At 42.7% G+C, this 25,707-nt stretch overlaps 1 protein-coding gene across 1 annotated transcript in view; it reads right to left on the minus strand.

Annotated features, from left to right (window-relative positions):
• Positions 1 to 25,400, minus strand: part of MGAM (maltase-glucoamylase) — a 59,557-nt gene extending 34,157 nt beyond the window's left edge. Inside the window, exons 1-19 of the mRNA XM_016205064.2 lie at positions 25,274 to 25,400; positions 23,439 to 23,533; positions 16,359 to 16,479; positions 15,245 to 15,354; positions 14,570 to 14,721; positions 13,843 to 14,014; positions 12,064 to 12,163; positions 11,716 to 11,828; positions 11,294 to 11,419; positions 10,112 to 10,243; positions 9,844 to 9,960; positions 8,877 to 8,990; positions 7,075 to 7,159; positions 5,623 to 5,740; positions 4,159 to 4,330; positions 2,745 to 2,861; positions 2,083 to 2,237; positions 1,237 to 1,321; positions 353 to 409 (exon numbers count right to left, since the gene is read on the minus strand). Of these exons, the coding sequence (XP_016060550.2) occupies positions 353 to 409; positions 1,237 to 1,321; positions 2,083 to 2,237; positions 2,745 to 2,861; positions 4,159 to 4,330; positions 5,623 to 5,740; positions 7,075 to 7,159; positions 8,877 to 8,990; positions 9,844 to 9,960; positions 10,112 to 10,243; positions 11,294 to 11,419; positions 11,716 to 11,828; positions 12,064 to 12,163; positions 13,843 to 14,014; positions 14,570 to 14,721; positions 15,245 to 15,354; positions 16,359 to 16,479; positions 23,439 to 23,533; positions 25,274 to 25,400 (2,268 nt within the window). The remainder of the gene's footprint in view (positions 1 to 352; positions 410 to 1,236; positions 1,322 to 2,082; positions 2,238 to 2,744; positions 2,862 to 4,158; positions 4,331 to 5,622; positions 5,741 to 7,074; positions 7,160 to 8,876; positions 8,991 to 9,843; positions 9,961 to 10,111; positions 10,244 to 11,293; positions 11,420 to 11,715; positions 11,829 to 12,063; positions 12,164 to 13,842; positions 14,015 to 14,569; positions 14,722 to 15,244; positions 15,355 to 16,358; positions 16,480 to 23,438; positions 23,534 to 25,273) is intronic.
• Between the last annotated feature and the right edge of the window lie 307 nt (positions 25,401 to 25,707).

Genomic DNA, 25,707 nt, shown 5'->3' on the forward strand with positions numbered 1-25,707 from the left:
AATAACAGGTTTTGTCACCAGTTGGGGTTGGGAGCACGTGCATGCCACGCTGAGGCTCTTTGATATATATTCTATGAACTGACAGTTCTAAGTCATGGCCAAGCTCACATTGCCCATTGGCCCTTCCAGTACTTGCCCATGAGACATTCTGCTTGAGTCTGTATCTTACTGATGAATAAAGTATATGAAAGTATGTTTTCTGGATTTCCCCCTTACTGATGTTAAGTGACTTGGGCACATGCCATCAACCTGGCTGAACTTACAGAACACACAACAGAAACACTCGGTTTTTCTTGTCTACACAGCAGCAGCTATGGCCCTGAAGAGTTTAAGAAAAGTCAGTGCTACTTACAGTCTCATAATCGTACCAGATGGCATCAGGCATATAGGCCGTCACATTTTCTGCACCCTGAAATTAAAACAAAATATTGCTCTTCATGGCCCAGCCTCTGAAAGGGACCAATTAAATACCCAGCATTCCCTACGGAACTTCTTAACCATATACTGAGAGTGCACCCCAATAACTGCAATAAAAAAAGAAAAAAATCATTTAAAAAATAAATATATATAAGGAGGAGGTATTTCTCTTAAAAAGATAGAGAGAGCATGTAAATGACTTTTCTCGGCCCTGTTATCAAATCATGCCTTTCTTCTAATAGGACTAAAAGGCAATAACTTGGCAACCAAAAAAAAAAAAAAAAGTCCTAAATGGAACCACATTAGGAACAATGACAATACTGAAGCCTGCTGTGGTGAGAATTCCAGCTGGATAGTGACCATCTCTCATTCACACTCCACAACAGTCCCCAGGGATGGGATGACTATTACCTCCCCTGTACAGCGGAGGCACTAGCATGAAGTCTCGTACCCAGATCACACTGGTACTAAGGGGCACAGGCACCAAGCACACCCCGCTCGGCCTGATTTTAGAGTGATGCTGGGTCACGAAGCAAGTAATCATCTGCTCTGAGGATCTGACAACAAATAGGACCATTCTTAAACCCAGAGTCACCAGTAGATGCTTCTACCCTGGCTGGGAACTTGGTCAAGAAAAAAGACTTCTAGAGAAAAAAAAGGTGCCAGTATCTAATATCCACCTTCCCTAACCCCCAGAACATCATCTCGAGACTCACTGAAGATGTTGAAAATGGGTCTGGAATAAAGAGAAATGGTTCCAAGGAGAGGGCGGTAGGAACGGAAGCAGAGACCACCAGTGTGTCTCCATGGTACACTTACCTCTTCCAGAACTGGAGTGATGAGGAGACCCGGCCCCCACAGAAACTGTCGGTGCACATCCCACGTGCTGCTGTCCCCGTAGAACCTGGAGATTGGAGAGACGTTCGCTGAGATGAGGGCCAATGCTTCCTGGAAGGTCCCGCCTCAGAGTGTCCAAAACACACAGGCTCCCTGCCAGGGCCCACCCTCCCCAAATTATTCTATGACACCTATTCAACTCGCATGTCCCCACTCCTGCAGAGAGACCCTCTCTCCCCAGCCCATGTGCTCTCCTGTTCTTCCCTGGCTTGGACAGAAGTTCCTGTTCCAACATCTTTTCTCTTCTGGGTTACCCACCTTATAACAAAGAATTGCAAAAGACGGCAAAAACGTATCCAAAATCCTGAATATATAAATAGAACAGATATGTGCCTGAGGGCCTAAAATGTCAGATACATAAGGACATTAACTGTATTTTGACAGGGAAAGCCTCTTAAGTCCCAGAGCCTGAATATAATGCATTACAAAAGAGACCATCAAGTTTAAGCTACCAAATCCTTTAAATTGATATTAAAGAAACTAAACGGATAAAAGAACTAAAATGATGTGTCTAAGATAGAGTTGGTTTGTCACAGTACAAAGAAAAGACTCCAGTCCCGTGACATTTAGTCTAGTTTCCTTCCCAAAACAGAACAGACCACAAATATTTAAATATACCCCTAGGCAACAATAGCCTTGCAAACACTAACTGGGTTTTCCATTATATAAATAACTCTGAATTGTTTCCATTTTCACTCCTATATTTGATGATTTAGTCAATGTCACCCAGCTGCATTAACAAAAGTCCTCTGGGTGAGGTGGACTCACTCATGCAGAAGGGGCCTGGCCACCGTGTCCCCCCATCTGTGAGCGCGGTAGAGGAGCGTGTAGAGATAGGGCAGTAGAGTGTAGCGGATGGTAAGGTAGTGCCTGGACGAATTCAACAGCAGAGAGTTGGCTCCAAAGGAGGCAGGGTCCTGGGGCTGGAAGGAAAGACGACATTGCACATGTGATCTGGCCGTGAGTAACAGAAGCAGCTGGAGAATTCCAGACCTCATTCGTCACCACCGAGAGTTTCCTGCCCGAATGATCTGCGGCATAGGTTGAAAACTTGGCCTCTGGTCAGTACAGATGGGCAAAGGGAGAATATTGCACCAAGTAAGTGGCCGTTCACCGGGCAGCTCAGCCCCCTTCACCCGCTGCTCAGGAGTGCTCTCTCGGGAGACGGCCAGTTCAGTAATTTTGAAGCACTTCTCATCTGATGCTCATTACAGAATCAGCAATGGAGATCAAGTGTACAGAGGTAGGAGAGAAACCTTCACCGACTCGCCATTTCCTTGGCCACAGTGGCTCACATGAGCCTGACTGAGCACCCGGTGGGAGAACGGCTCAGCATATTCCTTAGATGCCCATAGATGTGGTCCTAATGTATGCCAAATCACCCTATCTCCTAACGTATGCCAAATTTATGTTGGTCCTGAGAGGCTTACCTTGTAGCCTTGGCCATTGTGATTCCTGGCAAATGGGTAAAATGCTCCCAGCTGCTGCCACCGCCTGCAGAGCTCCTCGGGGGCATCCAGCGCAAAGCCACATATGTCAGCACCCACCTGGAAGGACACACAGACTGCTCAGGAGTACACCCCGCTTTGCTTTCTACCAGGGACCTCCCAGCTGAGCTTGGTTAACCTCTTACTGACAAGGCTAATACAGCGTGATGGAATCGGGTTATATCCTGCGTCCATTCTATTGCCAGGTGACTTTGAGTAACTTACTTAACTCTCCTGTGCCTCAGTTTCCCACTTTGTTAAAGTAGGTACTAATTAGCTACAGAGGGTTTTACTAAATGAAGTAATGTAAGTAAAACACTTGACACACAATAGATTTTTGATAAATAGTTACTAGAAATACTTCTGGTACTATTATTTTGACCACACTATTATCAGAATTACTTTTCCAAAGCTTAAATCTGACGCTGTCACTCACCTGTTCAAAGATGTCCAGGATCTCCTTGCAGCTAATTCTATTAGCCCCTCAAAGACGGGCTCCAACCTACCTTTCCAGCATCACTTCCCATTCCAGTCCTGCTCACCAACCCTCACAGATCCATCAAGGTCTCCCGCTTACTGCTATTGCTCACATTTATTTCTCAATATTAAAACCGCCTCCCCCCATGAGTCAGATAAAATATACCTACTTTTCAAGGTTAAACTCAAGCGCTATCTTTTCCATGAAGTTTCTCTTGACCCCCTCCCCTGACCTCCTTTGTCCCTTGTAATCTTGTCACAATTAATAAGTCCCTTTCTCAGGATCTTCCTTAACAGTTGAATGTCCCTGTTGGCACATTTACCCCAGCTTGTTTAACTGTTTGTTTATATATGTCTCTTCTTACTAAATTATAAACTCTTTGGGGAAAGAAAAGGCGTCTATGTTACTATATGGTTTTCTCCACCCTCACCATGCATACCTAACTCAGTACCATGCACATTGTAGGAGCTCAATAAAGACATCTGTTGAATTTAACTAAAAGATGCCAACACCACCTCTAGGGTGCTGGTAATGTTATGTTTCCTCATCTGGGTTCTGTACACATGGATGTATTCAATCTGTGAAATTCATCAACTGTATCCTTAAGGATATGTGCTCTCTTTTGCGTGTATGTTATACTTTAATGAAAAGAAACATTCCAATGATATCACTTCAAGGGTGAATTTTCTGTCTTTATCAGGCGATACAAGGAAGAATGTGGCATCAGAGCCATGCTGATGCAGATGAAGCTCATACTTTCAAGACATGAAACCCCTGGGCCATGGAGGGTAGGAGAGGGGAAACTTACGATTTGAAACTTTCTAGGATGAGACTTTCTGGGAATTGAGGTTTGTAAGAGAGCTGGGAATGTGGACTCACCATTGGGATTCCAAAAAGGTTGAACTCGAGCATGCCAGGGATGGACCATCGAAGGTCATCCCAGGTGGCTGCGTTGTCTCCTAACCAGTGGGCTGCAAACTTGCCAGACCCCGCAAAGGTGGAACGGGTTATAATGAAGCTCCTCTTATTAGGAAACACGGTCTTGACAGCTCTAGAAAGGGGAAAGACCCAGGAAACAATGTGTGGCCTTAGTGTGTCTCAGCCCAGCAACGTACACCAAGGATCTCAGAAGCCAACACCCCACTCGCCCCTTCTAGTTCTCTGCCAGCAGGGTTAGAGTTGCTGATGGGAGCAGACTGCACTATTAAGGGTATTTATGTTTTGTTTTGTTTTGTTTTAAGGATTTTTATGTGCATCAATAATTCCATAATTTCAAAGTGGACTTGAAAAGGCTAGTAACTAGAGATATACAATCTTTAAGAAACAAAGGCAAAATTTAACTTTACATGGCTGTATATATGCAGGTGAGCAAAAGAAGGTTTACAGTTGTGAGTACACAAAACACAGTTTATTCTTGTATTATTATTTATTAATTATTGTATTATTTTTCATATGGACAACTGTAGACCTACTTTTGCCCCATCCTGAACATTGGTCTTTCACATGGTGTGATTTTACACATACACAAAAATGAACTTAGGAACCTCTTCTTGGAACTTAAATTCTTTTAAATAGAAATACTTTGGTCACAATTTTGTAATAAGAAAAGACATTTTAAAATCATGTATCTTTGTGGGTAATTTTATAAGTAAATACAAATATATATCATCTGTATTTTTAAAATAAGAAGTCTATTATATTCTTAAAAACATTTGCTTTATAATTTTTTCAACAACTTTCAAGAACACTAAAATTACACCATTACTGTGCTAATGAACGAATGTGGTTTTGCTCTGGCCTCCTTCTGTCACAGTTGCAGTAAATAGAATAAATTTTCAATGCCTTTTCCTCGCTATAGAATTTGAGTCCACACACAAAGGCAGACACGGCACAGGAGAAGGATGCTGAGCCAGCATCTAAAACCCTAAAGCACATGAAGTCTGAATTACTTAACCATCCATCCTCCAGTCAGTACAGTGTGACAGAGAGGAAAATACATGGGCCTAGGACTCATGCAGAGGAAAATACATGGGCCTAGGACTCATGCAGAAATGGGCTTAAATTTTGCTTTTGCAGTTTATTAGCTGTTTGACCTGGGTCAGGTTACTTCTCTTTCTTTCTTCCGACCTTCCATTTATTCATTTATTTATCCATTCTTCCATTACACACATTCCATAAATATTTATTGGATTCCTTCTTCCCTATGTGCTACGTAGTTTCTTCATTCATTCAGCAATAATAACCATCCTCATCTGGCGAAGTTCTTAAAAATAACACGCTGGCACCTGGCATCTAGCAAGATCGAGTGTGACACGTAGGAAGTCCATGCAACAGTGGCCTTACTCTGCCGTGGCAATCGCCATGGAGTAGCCATACAGGTTGTGGACATCGTACTGCTTGCCCCAGTGCTGCGTGGCATCCATGCAGAGAGTCTTGCAGAACAGGTACCCATCCAGGACTCCTGGGACCAGAGAGGGGTCAGAGAGTGAGCGCCTGCACCTCGACTGTCACAGAAGCTGACATGGCGATCCCTGGACAAGCAGTTATTGTGGCCATCCTGTAAATGACCACACAGCTTCCTCACTCTCAGAAGGCCATACGTGAGGGGTTGTTACCCTGATGTATAAAGCAATTGTGCTGGCCATACCCATCCTCCCACTCGGGGGCTCATGTGACTAGAGGCGGGCATTTGGAAGCAAGGGGATCCAGGAAGACTTGAGATTCAACCTGAATTCTTCGAACTCAGCTAAGTTAAGTGGTTCAAAAATATAAATACTGGATGATAGTATAAATTAATTTCTCAAGCCTTCTCTCTATTGACCTGATATTATAAAGCATGATTTCCCAATTTCTCTTTCATTCATCTACTCTTTTATCTCTAATTGCACCACTCTGGTTCAGATCCAAATGACCTTTGGATCCTAACTATTGCAAAAGTTTCTTAATGGCTTATTGACTTCTGACCGATTGATTTTTCTAATCCACACTGCATATTAATGCCAGATTAATACTTCTAAAACAATTAGGCTATCATATTTCCCTCTTATTAAAACATAAACAGATCCTCTCACACACAAAAATAAAGTGTGACTGTTTAGCCTCCATCCAATTCCTTCAGCGTTTGACTTTGACACATCTGCTCCAATTTCTTATTTTCCCACCAGATTGGAAGTATTTGTAAGATGCTATAATTCTAGTAACTTGTTCCTTTCTTAATCAAGACACAATTTGTCAGGAAGCCTCTCCAATAAATGCTGATTTCAAGGTCACACCCCGAGAGATAGTGCTGTTCAAAGTTCAATCAGAGCTCATTTACAACGTATTCACTGACTTGGACTGTGACCTCCCAAGCCATGGGTTCTGGCTTCCGTTTATCCTATGGTTCAGGTCTGTTCTTCACACTTATGATATCACCAGCCATGACCCTCATCTGAAGACCAAGCCTCATTATCTGGTCTCTCTCTGGTGAGTCCTAACCTGTGGGGTACCCTCTAGAGCAACACAGACCAATGACTAGCCTCTGATTTCTGTACCACATCTTCTCTAGACCTTCCCCTAGAAACAGGTCAGACTATAGGTAGAAGGACTAGATAGCCCCTTTTGAATTGATGCCTCCTTTAGGATAGCATGGAGTGCTCTGATTTTCTTTTAGTTTTCTTTATATTTCCCACATTATTTTTTCTATGTGAGCTCTTACATACAAACTCCCTTGCCAAGTTGTTCATATCTATCCTTATGAAATTAAAGTATCAAATAACCGTTGCCACTTTAATCAGACAAACCACCAAGACTTACTGGGAGTGAATGGGGGATAATTTAGATTGCTTGTCGAACATCCTGAAACTGAACCATCAACAAAGTTGGAGATCTCATTCATATCCTACAAAACATAGAACAAAAGAGATTAACTAAAAAAAATAACACACCAACTTATATTGTACTAATGGTGTCTTTTGTTGAGGAATCAGAAAAATGATACCAGATATATTTTTTAAAGAGGTTCTTATGTACATGGAGAGGAATAGATATTCATATCTTCTCTATACATTGAAGGTTTCTCGGAGACGGTTCTTAAAAATCCCTTCAAAACTATAGATGCCTATAATCACTGACAATGAAAACTTTCCAAGCACATTAGGTGAAAAAATATTTCAATTTATATGATTCCATGTATGTCAGCTTGTACATTCTCTGTATATCCAAATATAGCTATGAATCCACACACACAAAAACAAATATATAAAAACATATACAAAAGCAGAAAGAGTGAGAGAGCAAGCACATGCCAACAGCTGTGCAAATGAGGAGTCCAGAAGATATGTACCAAAATATGTCTTTGGTTGATATCATTTTAGAGTGTTTTGCTTTCATCTTTTTAGCTCTCTGTATTGTTTGAACTCTCTACATTTCTCTTATAAACAGGGAAAAAAAATATTCAACTCTAGAGCTCCCTAAATTTTGCTGAACATCTGTTACTTTGCATTTTTTTTTCATTTGACAATATATGAGACATTGTCCTTACTGCAGTCACATCTTTGCCATGTGCCTGGATACTCTAGCTCAGATCAAATTGTCCAATATCTCCAAATGCAAGGGCCCTGGACTGGCAACTGAAAAATGTATTACTTGTGACAATGTGAGGAGTACATGAACTATTTCTATGTCAGCTCATTCATTTGTAAAAGGAGTGCTGGACTGGGGAAAAAACTGATTACTTATAATTCTAATGACCAGATTTTGATTCTGAGCTACGTGCTTTGGTAAGGTTATTTGATAGAAAGACAGGGATTTTGAACATCAAGAAGCTAAAAATCATGACCACAGAAGAAATACACAACTTTAACACAGACAATGAAGACATTGACTTTGTTAAAGATTTTGTTCACTTTAGTTCAGTCATCAATTCAAACGGAGACTGCAGCCAAGAAATCAAGAGAAAGCTGAGACTCAAAGGGCAGCAATGTAAGACTTAGGAAAGATCATCATGAGCAAGGATACGTCATTAAAGGCCAAAGCTAAGGCCATCCATACCTTTGTATTTCCAATTACCATGTATGGATGAGAAAGTTGGACAGGGGGGAAGGCCGATAAGAAAAACAAAAAAGTGATTCATTTGAAATATGGTGCTGGAGGAAAAATCTATGGATACCGTGGACCATCAGAAAGATCGACAAGAGAAAATTAAGCCTGAAACATCACTGGAGGCAAAAATGACAAAACTGAAGCTGTCGTATTTCTGACACACGATGAGAAGGCAGGGTTTTTTGGAAAACACATTAATGCTGGGGAAAACAGAAGTCTGCAAGAAAAGAGGAAGACCAAAGATGAGATGGATTGACTCCATGAAAGAAGCCATAAGCATGAGTCTGCAGGAACTGAGCAGGGCTGTTGAGGGAGGACATTGTGGACGTCACTCATTCACAGGGTCGCCAGGAGTCAGAGCTGACTCAACACACGTAACACACACAAAATAGGAAATGCTTAGAATTATTGACATACTTGCTTTCCGGTCCTTCTCTCCCCACTATGCTCCAAGACATAGATATGGTCACCTAATGAATATTAGTCACCTAATAATCAAAACATTGAGAACTCACAATCCAGATCCCATCAAACTCCACTTCACTGTGGAAAAGCTTAAATTCATTTGCCCACCAAACAGCACACTTGGGGTTGGTGTAATCCGGAAACACAGTTTTTCCAGGCCAGACCTGCATAAGAAGAAAAAAAAAAATTTAATCAGAGTAAATTAAATGAATATAGAGTAAAGGAGAGTCCTTTGGGGAAAAAATTCCTAATATGATCAAGGCAACAGAGGGGCCTGAGCACAAGTTCTCAGGAATGTGAAGCACCACAAATACCTAGAATAAGTGTCAGGGGGATTCAAACAGTCACTTGAGGAAAAACTCCTTGTAAAAAATTGGTTAAGTCCTTGCTGATCTTCAGCTCCGGTTCACCCTTCCCTCTCACTTTCTCTGCTCCCTCTTCTGGAATGATAAGTGAGGGAGAGTGCTGTGCACATTTCAGCTGGTCCATCACAAATTGCGGGTTCTGGCCATCCACTGCCCTTCTCTATTCCTTTCCTACCCGCCTCCCCTCAGAAGCTAGGTGCTTGGGTCTGCGGAGGTATTAGAAATAAACCAGCAGGTAACACCTTCATGGAAAACAAGAACAAATAAAAAGAAGTCGTAAAACTTGTCAAATACTATAGAGAAATCGAGTAAGAAAAAGGGGTGAAACAGTCCACTGGATTTGCGGTTAGCGGCTAACGGGGGCCATTTGCCCGAGCGGGAGCGGTAGTGATGGGGAAGGAAGCAGACTGCAGTCGGCCGATGCGGGTGAGGGAGCGGGTAGTCACCATGGGGGCTGCTGTGTAAAGGGACTTGGCTGTGAAGGGAATGTCAGAGCTGGGGTGGTTGGTATTTGGGGACAAAAGGACAGGGAAAGTTTAGCCCCAGCATACACAAAGCACCTGAAAATGTGAAACAAAACAATCACAAACACACACACACACACACACACACACAGCCCCTCCACCATCCCCCAGCTCCGGCACTGAGTTACCTCCCCGATAAGTGGAGTCACTCCATCTGAAGCATTGACCCATATCTTCATGTCTGAACCCCTTTCATAGGGGCCATAGGGGTTACTTGAGGAAGAGTTGATGGAGATAGCCGGATCCTAGGAAGGGGGAAAAGGCAATGAAAGACCGAGCTTTAAGTTAGAGGCACTGAAAGGGGGTCGGCAATTGGGGAATGAAGGAAGGGGAGCTGGGTGTGTTGACAAGAAAGAGAAAGTCCCGAATTTGAGGGTAATTGAGGATGGCACATACCACAATGATGATCAGCTTCTGTCCATTGCGGTGCAGCTCCTTAACATACTCAGGAAATCCTTTAAAGTCTACTGGGTTGTAAGTGAAGTCCTTCCTCCCATCCATATAATCAATATCGGCATGCTGAACATCCTGAAAGAGCACACAAGGTCTGCCGCTTAGTGCCTGGGCATTTCCCGGTTAAATGAGTCAGCCCAACTTCCCTTGTTATTATTCAGGGTGCACACTGACTCTGTGCTGGGCTCTAAACAGGGTCCTTAATCAGTCCCTGGCCTCTGAGTGCTTCTTTTTCCAATGGTAACTCCAAGGCAAATGCTCCACTGTTTCCCTAAGGCCTGAGCCCACCCCTGGAATCAGGCTAACCTATCATCCCACCTTGTTGCTTGGCCAGTGGCACTAAGAACCAATCTAACAAAAAAACCACAACAATGCAACAAATCACTAAAAGCTATCAGAAACAGAGTGGCGCCCTAAACTCTGCCCCATCCACAAGATAACGGGGGGGAAGGGGCTGTCTTCTCCCTCATTTCGCCACCCGCATTCTGTGGTGTTGCATCTCTACTTCAAGGCTTCTTTGGTGATTATTTTTCCCCAATTGAACCTGCATGAAAATAGTGGAGCCAGAATGAAATTGACTCTTGCTCTAAGACCTAGGTGTCTGCCTCCAAGGGGCTGAGAAGGGAGAGGAGAGGATTATTCCAGAGACCAGCCGGCTTTCCCTTTGTGTCACTTGTAAAACCTCACTCTGCATTATACAACAGACACACTCAAATTTAGCCATTCGAAACATAACAATATTTTATTACATGTATCCTTTTGCTCACTTAAACCAGGAAAAGCCTTGAGAATGAAATGCAATATGTAAATAAAATGCATTATATGAAATGTAGTTAATACAATAAGCATAGGAAAACTTTACTAATAAAAATGTGATATGAAAAAAAGAGACAACAGATTGCCTCCTAACCCCATAATTGTGGTCTGTAAGTACTAGTTCCTACTATAAAGAACCAGGTCCTTGAAAGAATGGCTGGCCCAACAAAACAGTCTACCACTCTAAGTATATAAAAGTCTTTACATTACATATATATTTAAAAACTCAGGGGAGAAATTATAAACAATTATTCTTATTCCCCAAGGGTACTCTTTTATTTTTGGAGGATTTTTTAAAACCTCGCTTACATAAGGTAGCTGTGCTGCCCGGTTTCTCTCCACAACTTCTTTCATGTTCTCTAGGGAGCCATAGTCATAACGACTGAGTTGGAATCCAAGGGCCCAGTATGGAGGTAGGGCTGGCCGTCCAATGAGCTGAAAGAAATATTTGAAATAAAAATTAGAAAATGCCCTATTTTTAATAAAACCTTTACTAAGCGTTGGTTTAAGGGCACAAAACATACTCCATTTTCCAACACACTTTCTCATTGATGTTGACTGTTGGTCTATTTTCCTGGTCTCCTTATAGATCATTGAGGGTAGAGTGAATTGGCAATAGCAGATTGACGACAGCTACTTATAACAGCAGATTTTCATAAGTCACAATTGCACTTTAAACTTGCTTTGCGCTATTTAGGATTTTCTCAGTCATTGTCATGATATAAGTTTACCTGTAGATACTCTTGGACCACTTGTTCTGGAGTGTTTCCCAAGAACACATAGAAGTCCAGAATGCCCCCGATGGTGCGGTAAGTGATGGCTGGTGTGGGCTGGAGGACAACCTCTGATGGATTAAAAATGAAGAAAATACAAATTAAAATTTATTCTAGAGTAATAATTACAAAGATTTAGACCAGAAACCCTTACTCATGGTGACTGTATGTCAACACAAGGCCTTAAGCTATGGCTCAGCCATTCCTAAAGGGCTCCATTCCTTTTATCACCATGCTGTAAGAAAGGGGCTGGAGATTGCTCTGATGCATTTTTTTTTTTTTATGAATATCCCTTTAGCCCTTTACCCATGGCATTGCTGTTCATCAGAAACACCCCAAAGGACAATCCACTAGCATCTTCAAGGCACAGGAAGAACGTCTGGGTACCATACAAGTTGTTTCCATCCTGCAGAAAGACAATGAAAAACCACAAATTTACAATCTAAGTAGTCTAAACTCCACTTGGCCAGAAATGACTTAGGAAACCGGTGTTAATCGTGGGAGTAAATGACAGGGAACTCATGGTGAAAGACACAACTAAACTTTGCAAATATAAGGTCAATATTTGGTTGATGCTAACCAAGTGAAAAAGTATTCCCTCATTGAATGAGCCACCTGAGAGCTTGTGATACCTGAAGTTCTCAAGAGCTCTCCTCTCAAAGATTCTTGTCTTACCTGACCTAACCCCACCTGCAAAAGCTCCATCGCGCCTTAATATGAGTCAGGCACCTTTCTAATGTGCAACTAGATGGAGGTCTCCTTGAGATATCTGGTCTCCTAGTCTTTACAACAGTAGGCTTTAAAACTTGAGCAGGTCTTTTAGACCTTAGAAGAGTACAGTAGTTCCCAACCCTGGCTGCATCCCAGTCCAATTAAAACAGAATCCCTGTGGATGAAAGCAAGCATTGATGGTTTGTTAACTTTCCCTAGGTGACTCCAATCTGCAGTCATGTTTGAGAATCACTGCTCTAGCACAGAATTTCTCAGAATTTGGTGTGCATACAAATCATATAAGGATTTTAGTTAAATGTGGATCGTAATTCAGTAGATAGAAGAGGGAGCTGAGAGCCCACACTTCTCACATAGTGGTGCCCCTGCTGGACACTTCAAGTAGCAAGGATCCAGGACTGCTTAATCAAGAGCTATCACCAGCCATTTCCCAGTGAGCTGCTCTGACTCAACGTCTTTTCTCTTTTTCTGTCTTTCTGATAGGCATGTGTATAGTAAGGAGCATGGCTTTAAGGTCAAAAGGCTGGGGATGAGATCTTCTCTCTGTTACTTACAAACTTTTTTTTAAATGGGGCTTATTTGGCTTTTCTGAGCCTCAGTTTCCTCATCTGTTAAATGGAGCAAATTATACTTATTTTTTTTCAAAGTTCTTTTGGTAAATAGTAATAATGCATAAAAATAGACAATAAATTATTCCATGATCCCTTTTCATCCAGCCTCTGGTTCCGCTTAGTCAGGAAAGTGGCTGATTGCTGAGCCTAGAAAAGACCTCTGCTTTGTCAAAACCAAGAAGCAAAAGAAAAAAAGAAAAATCAATAGCAACAACAATAAAACTTTACTTTTTCACTGCCCCAAACTTACAAAGAGTGATCACTACCGTATTTTAGTTGATATTTTATCCTGTTTTGCTGACAAGCGTGGTAAATTGGTGATTTATAAAGGTCAGCCTCTCATGTGGAGATCAGAACAAACGTATTGTGCAGAGTCAGTGTCAGTAATGTTTCCTCCAGAACGAGTTCGTTCAAAAGGGAGAGGTAATGAAAAGTAGTTGACTTTAACCGAGCACTTTCTATGTGGCAGACACTCTTCTAGAGACTCTATATGTAGCAATTAATTTAATTCCCATCACAACCCTATGAGATAAGTATATTGCCCCCATTTTATAGATGAAACACTGAAGACGCAAGGAGGTAACTTGCCCAGAACCATGTAACTGGTGCCTGGCAGTGCCAGAGTTCAGACCCAGACAGCTTCACCCCAGCACCCTAGTCTTAACCATTACGCTGCGCTGCTGGGAGTGACCCTCAGGAACGAGGCTCCACTATTCAGTGAAGAGCGGCCATCCTGAAAGCTTACCCCATTGGGGGTTGTGTCCCGGGCGAAGATGGGCCAGGTCTTCCAAGTCATGTCATGGCGGTACTGCTGGTGCACTTGCTCTCCCAGGCCGTACACATTAGCACTGGGCAGTCGGAAGGACAGCTGCAGGAACTGGTCAGAAAACAGGAGGGGCCCGATGCTTGAGTCAAGCCTAGACGCAGATAGAAAACACAGGGACGGGTGGGCAAGTGGGGTGGAGAGAACACAGCTCTGCTTGGAAAAGCGGTCTCTCTGTGTCAAGGACTCAATACCCCCACTTAACTGGCCCCATTTGTCCTCCTGTGACATTTTTCTGTGGATGCCAAGAGATTAGGACTTCTTGAGGGCAGATACCATGTGGCAGGTTTCTTAGATTTGTCCCACAGACACCCTATCACATGGCCTGAGTCCTATTCTTACATTAGAGTAGATGTTCCATAAACAGTTACTGGTGGAAGAATGTGATTAGATAAATGAAAGGGAAAAAGGGGGGAAGGGCATAGCCCAGTAACTGGTCTATAATACATGTTTAGTAACAATAAAAAAAAGGGGGTGGGGGGAAAAGGAAGGCAGGCAGAGAAAAAGCATATTCATTTGGAAGTGGAGAGTCTAGTCTCCAACAGGTGCTCACAGCCTTCAAAAATATTGTTGAAATGCACCTTTCCTCAGGCTGGTGATGCTCCCTCCCCTTCCTACTCAGTTCCCCAGGTAGGTTTTGCAAACTTACAGGACACGATTGTTGCTCCTTCTGATCACTTGGATGCTAAATGGTGAACTGGAGACGCGGACTTCGTAGGCCTGGGAAGAGGCAGCATTTCCCTTGAAGGCTTGGACATGTTCATGGCGCACTTCATACCGCTCATTGTCTTTGTCAGTTAACTGTCCAGAGAGGTGAAGGAAGAGAAAGAAAACGTCTCTGTATTCTCAAAATAGAAGCATCCCTACCAAACACCAGTGCTTCCCAATATCTGTGCTCATGGTCCTGGAACTCGGGCATTAATGCAAATAGCATGTCTATGGTACATGTATACATTATATCATCAAATTCACAAGTTGGCCCTTAGATAGAAATATACACTCCAAGTCTGAAGACATGGACTATCTCTAGAACTTTCAAAGAAGTGATAATATGTTCCCTCCCTACTACATTTCACATGGTATTAAGGGCAAATAAATGACAACCAAAGCTCACCAGGAAACTCTGTAATATCTATTTAGGAAGTTATCACACTGAAGGAGGCCTATGGATGCCTTGGGCATACAGGCGCTAAGTAAGAATAATGACAGTGGAGGAAAACACCTCCATTAGCAAAATTTTCTATTTTCTAGTAACTGTAGTTATCAAGTAGGAAAGCAGAACCTCTCGAAACAGATTTTTTTTAAAAAATAAATAATCCACAACCTTAAAGTGGAGACGGTTAGATGTCTGATATTCCTCTGTGAGAAGGACATTGCTGACATCATTTCCAAACAGGGATGGAGACGGCAACCTTTTCAACTGGGCTGTGAATCCTAATGCAGAGAAGGAGAAAGGTTTACATAGTTGGCTGCGTACATTCACAAAAAATAGACACATAAAAACTGACCTTTATGTCAAAGGGCCTGGTGAAAAGCCTTTGTTTTCCCCAAAGAAGGGAAGATATAGGCATATAGCCCCAACATGCACTTATACAGTGTTGGACCAGAGTCTGAAGCTAGGTACTGTCATCACCTTATCCAAAAATAAGAAATATAGGCTCAAAAAGAAATGTAGCCTCTCTTTCTACAAAATGTGATTGGAAACCACAAGGCCTAACTCTCATTCCACCAGCCCATCTGTGTTAATCACATACCCTTTACACTCTCAGCCCTCCATCTGTATATATACAATATTCCTTCCCGGTTATTTTTATGCTACATTACAGGTGATCATATACATCGATGCCAAGTCCCTAGTTACGTAAGCCAGGTGAGAGGGGAGACCTTAGAAAAGCAGGACAGGCTGAGAGCCTCCGGATGGGGAGTATGACTTTTCCTTTACTCTAAGAGCCTCCCCAAAGTAGTCCCCTCCTGGGGTCCCCTGGGTGATCATTAATATGCTCTGCATTTTAGGGTGGGAGGGAAAAGAGGGGATGTTTATTCCATGCACAGGCATTGGTTAACTTTCCTAAAATGTTGAAAACATTGGAATTGTTTTCACATCGTTAAAATCGCATTATGTTAGAGTTGTAAATAGCCTCAGATTACTGAGTTCAAATCCCTCTCTTTAAAAAGTAGAAACTTGGGGACCAGAAAAGTGATGATGTTTTTGCAAGATTACAAAGGTACCTGAAGGGAGAGCCATGAATGGAGTATGTCCCTAAAGTCCCAGGACAGAGTGATTTTTCCTTGATGCCAAAATAAATTCTAGTCCACCTTCGGTCACATGCATTCGTGTGGCTGTACCCAGCAATCTCCGCATGTCGCTGAGGCTCTCCACTGGGGCCAACAGAGCCCATCCCTGGGGGGTCCAGAGCCTGCCTCTTGGTCGGGCTTACCTGCATTTGTCTTTGTACGGCTGCCTTCCAGTTGGTAGCCATGACTCTTAGAATAGTAGCACCAGGGCACACTGATGGGTCCCTGGGGCTTCCAGCAGCAGCCACGCTGCTCACACGTGGCCTGCAAAAAGAAATGTAGCCAAAGTAACTCCATTTGTTACTAGAACACTGTCATTTACAAATATAATTTGCACTTGTGATACCGTTAACTTCATTTTACAAATAAGGGAACTGATATTTAGAGAAGCCGCGCTATGTCCCCGTCAATGCAGAGCTTGTACTCAAAACCAGTCTTTCTGGCAAATGTCCTTTCCAGTTATTGTTATTATATAACAATTTAGGGACCGCAATGCAGCCCATATGTATCATCACAATAAAACTGATAAATGTATTTAATATTCTAAACTACAATATAGATATATCACCAGTAACTCAAAATTACAGTTGGAGCTTCATAGATATAGGTTTTGGCTTTTAGAAAAGGGGGGGTGGGACACACTCTGCAATCGATTTTATTCAGAAGCTTTAAGATCGATTTTGCTTTGACTTTTAAATGTACATTACATGTGCATATTACATTAAGTTTAGGGATCATTTGCATCACAGCAATAGATAACTAATACATCCTGCTACCCTACTGTACAGATGAAGAACCGGAGGCCCCTGAGGTGAAGATTCACGGAGGTGATGTGACTGGCCAGGGGTCACTCAGAGATTGAGAAGGCTAGGACCAAACCTTCATTCTCTCCCACCCATTTCCTTTGTTCTACAGTCTGGAGTGAGTATCTGTTGAACACATTTTTAGGAGGATATGGCTTACATATATGAACAATTACATTTACTCAAATGCTAATTTTTTATTCCAATAGCCAATATTAAGGATGGGAAAACTATGTCCATCTGCGGCTAATATTGCTGTGGGGTCAGGTGTCCCTGTGAACTCAACTTCAACCAGCAGATTTTGCTTTTTTCTTAAAAAACCCACTCAGATGAAACTTCAGTGTAACAGGAAAAGAGAAGGTGTTGAAAAGGATGTTCAGCGCAATGGCTTCTGTATGCTCCCCAGAGCTGAAGAATTTCTTCATTGAGCTGGAAAGGGCAGAGATCAAAGAGTAGCCAACTTGAACACACAGCCTCAGTAGTGTTGCCGAGCAGCCACGAGCAGAAGCAGAGCACAGCACGTGGAAACGAGAGAGCAAACAGTACGTGAAACCCAGGAAAACACGTGGAGAGAGAAGCTTTAAAACACGACAACCCGAGCTGGACTGAAGGCACACAAGGAGGAGACCCAAGACACAAATACGCCCCTTTAAGTTGGGCATGAGGATTAAAATTTCAGAGACATCTTAAAATTTAAGGCAAGAAAACATGTAGATGAGGGGAGGGGGTAAGGAGCTGTAGATAAAAAACAGAAAAAATGGAAAACGCAAAATGAGACCTTAGAAAAAATATTGTCAGGTCAATCACCATGTTTGAAATACGTAGTTTAAAAGATAAAGATAGTTCGATTGCATTTAAATAAATAAATTCAGCTAAAGTCGCTGAAAGGAGGCACACCCCAAACTGAAGCTCACTGAGAGTAAAAGTGGGTAAATAGACACATGAGAAGAGTGCTAACCAAAGGCTGGTTAACTAAAGAAATATCAGACAAATAGGCTCGAAGTGAAAATTCATTATTAAGGAGACACTGAGTCACTACATGATGATAGAAGGTTTCATTCACCAGGAGACTTGACATACAGCTAATAATAAAGACTCGAAATACAGAAAAAATTTTAAGAATGACAAGGGAAAATCAAAAAGGATGATATACATGATGACATGTTTTTAAAGAGCTCCCTTAGTAACTGATACAGTAGACAAAAAGTGAAGACAGTTCACTTTTTACATAATTATATGGGCTCTGGCACCAACACTGGGAGAGGGGCTGAACTGCACGCACAGGTGGAAGCCAGGCCCTGAAGACAGTTTAAGACGTAATCACGCTCTGCTCTACCCAAGTCCTGTGCTCTTCCAGCCCCAGTGCTTCTTAACACTTAAACAAGGGGAGAAGAAACAGAGAAGTATTTTAGACCAAAGTCAGACGCAAAAGGATCAGGAAAGCTAGAGCCCGGTCTCATCCATGAACATAAATGCAAAGGCCTAAAAGACAAAGGATGTGTGACTTTTTCAGAAATCAGCAGCATGCTCAATAACAACAGAGAAGTATTCTTTGCAGAGATACCAGGATCCTTTAATATTAAAAATCCACTTGTGTGGTTCCTCACAATGACTTATTAAAGGAAGGACACCATATAATCATTTAAATGCATCAGCTATTCATGATAAAATTCTCAGCAAATGAGGAATAACTTATAACTTCCTTATTTGGATAATGGGTGTCTACCAGATGGTGAAACGTTAGAAACATTCCCTTTAAAACCAGGAACAATAAACCCTAGGCAACCCATGTTTATGACTGCCCGTAATTAAAATTATATTGGAGGGCCTAACAATACAATAAGGCAAGAAAAGAAAGAAAATTTATAAGACTGAAAAGATAAAATCAAATTATCATTATTTTCAGACATGATATCTAGGTAGAAATCCAAGAAAAGTTATAGAACTAAGTAGAAAATAAGTTAATTACTATTCTATTAGATCCTTTATTTTCTTCTTAAAATTGTAATATTTTCTGAATGCAAGGGGCAAAAGGTTAACAGTTGCCACTATAGAGATGGGTGGGGCTACAGGAAAAGCAGGTTTCAGTGTGTACACAAGCGTGGGAGATCAAAAGTTCAGTTTTGACATGTTGGTTTTGAGGTATTTCTTAGACATCTGAGTGGAGATGCTCATTTGGCAGTTGCATAGATAAATGTGGAATTCAGAGACGGGACTTAGGCTGGAGGCATCACATCACCTCTAGGCACACAGGGGTTACCATTTAGAGACATGACATTGGATGAAATCATCAAAGGACTGAGTGTGGACAGACAAAAGATTTTGCTATATTTAGAAGTTACAGAGAAAAGAAGGAATCATGAACGGGATCAAAGGGTACAAATTTCCAGTCACAAAATAAATAAATCATAGGGCTGTAACATACAGCACAGTGACTATAGTTAACAATTACGTATTCCATATTTGAAAGTAGATCTTAAAAGTACTCATTTCACTCATATGTGGGATATAAAACTGAAACTCATGGACACAGACAGCAGTCTGGTGGTTGCCAGAGGGAAGGGGGTGGGGAGGGTGGGAGATGAAGGGGACCTAATATATGGTGACAGAAGATGATTTGACTTTGGGTGGTGGGCACACAGTGCTCTATACAGATTTTGTGACATAGAAATCCAGACCTGAAACCTATATGATCCTGTTAGCCAATGCCACCCTAATAAATTTTTAAAATCATTAAAAGAAAAAAGTACTAATCACAGTAAAAAAACAAATTTTGTTAACTATGTATGGTGATGGGTGTTAACTAGACTTATTGTGGTGATTATTTTACAATATATACAAATTTTAAAATAAAACATTACTTTGTACACCTGAACCTAACATAATGTTCTGTGTCAATTATACCTCAGTTGAGACAGAGAGAGAGAAAGAAAGAGGAATCAGCAAAGGGGACTGAGAACAGAAGTGGCTGGTGTCCTATGAAGGAAGGGTGTTCCCCTAGAAATGGGCCTCATGTAAAGACTTGGGCAATATCAGCAGCTATAACTGAGCTGAGAATTTCTTCTCCTGTTCAGGTTTAGGCCGCCCACACTTTGGCTCTTTTTGGACCATCCATCTTGCCTCAAGGTATGGTTCATAAATTATGTTTCTGAGCTGTGACACTTAAGGCTGGTGACTCACTCAGGCCCACTCTCCTGGAACCCATCTTAGACAACACAGTGAAGTGTTTGAACTTGACCCAATATACAGTCATGAATGCTGTAGGTGCTCAAGTTAGGTAGAAATATAATAAAAGTAAGACATCCAAGACAGCAGTTTCAATCAGGCATATAATGGAATAAATGGGGGCTAAATGGAATTCAGAAGAGATGCAGGGAGGCCACTGGAATAATCCCAGAATGAGGTGACAGTGGCTGGTGTGATCACAGTGAGAACAGGAATGAGGTGCTTGTTCTGGAAAATATTGTAAAGGAAAATGTTTTAAAACACATGAAACACTGGTCAAAGGGACAAAGGAGAAAACCAGGCAAAAGTGCTGCTGTTTCTGCCCCAGAGACTAGAAGCACGATAGAACTACTACCGGGAATCTCATAGTTGAGAGGGGAAAGCAGATTTGGTGAGGAGCTGAGGAGTTCACCTCACAGCATTTACTAAAAGCTCTTATAATAAAACACCGAGTAAACAGTACGGAGGCAGTAATGACATCTGAGGTTTACCAGTAGCCAGGAAGGAGAAGGGGTAGGTGTGGTAGGAGGGGGAACAGACTGAGGATGCCCTGGTCCTCTGGGTGGGCTTCTGAGCAACCAGTTTCCTAACACACGATGACAGGGGCAAGTCCAAGGGAATGGATCAGGTTGCCTCACACTGAGTGTGCCAAGCATCCTGTTCTGGCACAACAGGTCTAGACCACAACTTCCCATTCCCACTGACAAAGCAGCCCATTAAAGGTCCTCTAAGGTCCAGCTCCAATCTATGCTACAGTCTCAAACATTCTCCTCTCTGGCACCTACGCTAGATCTGGGCCATAGTGGGCCATTCACTGTCATATATGTGCCCCACAATTTCCTCTTCTGTCACTTAATTTACATCATCTCTTGTATCATGAAATCACTTTCCATCCCTCCCATCTCTGTCAAAATCCTACTTATCTGTAATTCCAGGCTGTTACCTTCTCCTTGATAATAACATCTTCTGTGGGTTCTGATCCCCACAATATCTCTTTCAGATCATATGAGTTTTTGTTTTATATCCCAGTCATTTACTTACTTAGCTTATCTCCTCTACTAGAATGTATGACAAGAAAAAAAACGATATATGTAGCTGAACCAATCCTATAATCCAAAATGCTAAACTTCGTAGCATTTGGTCCCGTACTGAAGTGCTTTTGTTTCCCTTCTCCTCTCATCTTTTTTCCTTTATTCCTAAGCTTTTTAGGCTCTCCTTGTTTCTCATGACATGATTCCGCTCAGCCTCAAACGGCGGCCCCGAGCTGCTGTGTATCAAAACCCAGCCTCTGACACCTGACTCCCAAGGTCTTGCACATTCTAAACCCACCTTTTCTTTTCGGCCTCATTTCTTCCTACCCCAGGCAGGCAAGTCTGTACCCTGACCCAAGGGAAGGTCAGGGAAAGATGCCACATGAAGGAAGGGGCGTGAACACAGCAGGAGTCTTGGTAAGGGAAACCGGTCTAACTGGGATGACACCCACTGTAGCAGGTGTGCAGCCCTGCTGTGCCCCCAGCCGGTCCAGGCACTGCTTTGTCCTGTCCTGGGGAGCTCCTGATCCTTAACTGTCTATCAGACTGGACCTCTCTCTGGCCTTCAACACAGCCTCGGGGCTTCCTAACTAGTGTCGTCCCATCACTCTGCTCCGATCTGCATTTCCTAGGCATTTTCTTTACTCCAATTTATCTGGCTCCGGTTGCCTTCTCAGCCTTAACTTCCAGCTTCCCCACAGGCCCGGCCCATCTAATCCTATGACTTACCTCTCATCTGTGCTCTCTCTGCTGCCTAACTTCTCTCTGGCTCAGCCTATAACCCTTTTCATTCAATACCAAAGGCTCAAGTTATAACAATATCCATGTTCCACAGTTCCCACCTCTGTGACTTTGTCCATGTGATGGGCTGAATTGTGTCCCCATGAAAGATATGTTGACATTCTGATCCTCAGCACCTCAGAATGTGATCTTATTTGGAAATAGGGTTGTTGCAGATGTAATTAGTTAATATGAGGTCATACTAGAGTAGAGTGGGCTCTTAGTCTGATATGACTGGTGGATTGGATGGGAAATTTGGATGTATATACGGGGGGGGGGAGGTGACAATGGAGGCAGAGATTAGAGTGATGCAGCTATAAGCCAAGGAATATCAAGAACTGACGGCTGTTGGCAGAAGTTAGGAGAGAGTCAAGAAACAGAGTCCTTCTCAGAGCTCTCCAAAGGAACCAACCCCGCCCATACCTTGATTTTGGACTTCTAGCCCCCAGAAGTGTGAGAAGGGAAAAAAAGAAAATTTAAAAAAAAAAAAGGCTTTTGGTACTAGGATCTTTTTAGACAAGTCAAAGTATCAACTCTCAAGGACAGCACATGCTGTCCCATTTTGCTGACAACAGGATGGCCACAGAGATAAGCGTGAGTGCCCTGTGCTCGAGCGTCACCTGCAGCAAGCATCCTTGCTGTGCCTGGCGCCGCTCCGCCGGTGAACTTCACTCAGGGGCTGTCTTTTGCTCTCTCTCACTCTCAGCGTGGAAGGTGGCTGATACGGTAGGTGCGGTATATTTTATAACTATCATATTTAGCTGGACTCCTGCTGCTGAGCAAGAAATACGGCCCTGAAGCAAACAGCCAGATGCCTGCACTATCTTAATCTGGCATTTACGAGCATCTTCCCAAGCATGGCACTGGACGCTTTGTCCTGACTTTAAATGTCTTACGCATGGGTTTGGCTTTTTATTGCAGATCCTAGAGAACCTTTGGAGTTGCAAAAAGAGAAAGGGAGAGTGACAGAGAAAGGGAAAGAAATGGACAGTAACAGAATCCAAGAGAACTAGCAACCAAGTGGTGTTGCGGGATAAAAGACAAAACCATTACTGTATAAGTCAGTCCAAAGTCTTGCAGAGGATATACTTACCCTAAAAAAACATTTACTGGTTATCTGAAGTTCAAATTTAACCAGGCAGCCTGCACTTTTATTTGCTGAATCTGTCAACCCAAAAGTACGCTCCAGCTCTTCCTCTCCCAAAGTTGAACTGTCCTATCATACAGGCCTGGACACAGGATTAACCTGCCCGAGCCACCAAGAGCTGCAATGTGGACAGCCTCCGGGAGTGATAAACAGAAAACAAACAAAAAACACGAAAACAAACAAAAAACTCTCCAAAAGCATAAACTTATAGAGGAAAACAAGACCCAGAATTCAAACCTTCGTGGGTGTCTGGTCCGGGATGCAGTTTATTCGCTCCAGTTCACTGACCACGGGGCAGTCGGCAGGAGCAGGGGTGGTACTTGGCGCAGAACCTGGGATTATCCCAAAAGCAAATATAAGTGACCATCAGACAGACCTAAAATCACAGGCCTTCCATAGCCCCATGGTTCTCAGTGGCTCTGGTTATATGCACGCCACTACTGCTTGGGCTTCACTGCGATGTCCTTGAAATGCACTTGCTTTATAAAGCCTCTCTGTTCCTGCCGACTGCATTTGCCTCCATGCACACCTGCGTCACCTCCGTCTGTCACCGAGGCCCTCCCCATGGGGTAGCGCTGTAAGAACAAGGAGTCCAACTCGCATTCAATCAGCAGCTCACCAAGGCACAAACTGACTCTTCCTTCTGTAGGCCAGGGGTTGGTAAACCGCGGCCTGGGGGCCAAATCCAGTCACAGCCTGGTTACTAGATGAAGTCTTGCTGGGACACAGCCGCACTGTTTTTTGTGTATTGCCTGTATCTGCTTTTGTGCTACAATGACAGAATGAAGGCCTATGACACAGACCATATGGCCCACAGAGTCTAGAGGATTCAGCCTCTGGCCCTTTACAGAAAAGTCTGCAGACTCTGCTCCTGTCCTTTGCTTCCGCCCCAGCGGCTGGGTCGCCATAGGTCTGCACATGGAACATGCCTGGTATATGCTGTAGTCTTGAGTGTCACCACTCTAATCCCAGCAACCTCAGCTCTGCTCGCTCAGTCAACAGGCAGTGCCTTCTGAGGGCCATCCCTCAGGGCCAGGGACACTTCTGAGTGATGGCAATCTTCCAGACACATAAAGGCTCATTTGACACAAAATGTCAAGGGAGCCCAAGGGCTTTGATTCAGATTTAAAAATGAATAAAATGTAAAAAGGCATGTTTTATGCATCCTAATATGAGGAGGTGAGATTTCTTTAAGACGCTGCAGTGAAGTAATAACGACATTAAGCTAAAACAATGAGGCTTTTAATTAGTTTTCATTTTTCCAATTCAAAAGTGCTGGATTAAAAGAACCGTATTTGTGCCGGTTTCTGCATATGGGCTTGAGTTCCACCTCCAACCACAGGATTTTAAGGAATGAACAGACTTTGAGGCTACTTAATCTGACTTCCCATGAAAGTAGACATTGCCAGGACTGGGACTGAGATGAAGGGCCAAGAATGTTTCCTCTAGCCACAGGCTGACCCTTCATTGACTTTGGAAGGGTAAGAGATCATGGGTAACTCAGCTTAATCCAGCCTCTCTTTTAGAATAAAACAGTTCAGTAAACTTATTTTTCATTTTTTTCAATCAGAGTCTACATTCAATATTATTCTGTATTGGTTTCAGGCATACAGCAAAGTGGTTATAAATCATGTACTTTACAATTAACTTTTAATAAAATAACTCTGGTAGTTGTTATGTTTGTTAAGGAAACCAAACTTTGGCCTAAAATACTTTAATTGACTCTATGCTTATTTGACTGCCTTTCCTATAAGGGTATTGCTCATTACTATTGTTAATTATTAGTGTTAACAGAACTAGAATTAATTAGTCAATGAAATTTGGCAAATATATTTCACGTCAGTTGTGGAATCCTGCACTGCGCTAATTGGGAAATTAATGTGTCAGAACTTAGGCCTACCATGAATCCCCGCTGAGGTGCCACAGTTTAGTCAGGTGCTCCCCAACACATACAGCACACGCACGCACACGCACCACCATGGCAAAGAACACGAAGCACCCTTCTCTGCCGTTTATGAGGATTTCTCTCTGATAAGAGCGACGTGTGGAAGAACCCCCGAGTTCCTTGTTACCTTTGTGTTTCAAAGACTCTTGGGCGGAAAGCACAAAGAGAGGAATCGTGATGATGAACACGGTAAGCAGGAGCGCAGTGAGCATCAGCTCCAGCGGAGTAAAGCCTTTCAGCCTCCTCCTCGCCATCTATAAAAGGAGAAAACAATTTTAGATTCTAAAGTAATTTTAAATTTCCTACAGATATTTACTATTCAGCTAGCAAGGTTTTTTGTTTGTTCTGGTGTTTTGGTGAATCCTTGCCCTATGCTGTTTTTTCCACTGATTTTTAGGGAGAGTAGAAGAGATGGGGGGGTAGAAAAACATCGATCAGTTGCCTCCCACACTCGCCCAACTAGGACTAGGGATGTGCCCTTGACCAGGAACCAAACCCATGACCCTTTGGTGCACGGGCTTATGCTCTGAACACTGAGCCACACTGGCCAGGGTCAGCTAG

The sequence above is a fragment of the Miniopterus natalensis genome, chromosome 10 (assembly GCF_054644295.1).
Source record: "Miniopterus natalensis isolate mMinNat1 chromosome 10, mMinNat1.hap1, whole genome shotgun sequence".
Lineage (NCBI taxonomy): Eukaryota > Metazoa > Chordata > Mammalia > Chiroptera > Miniopteridae > Miniopterus > Miniopterus natalensis.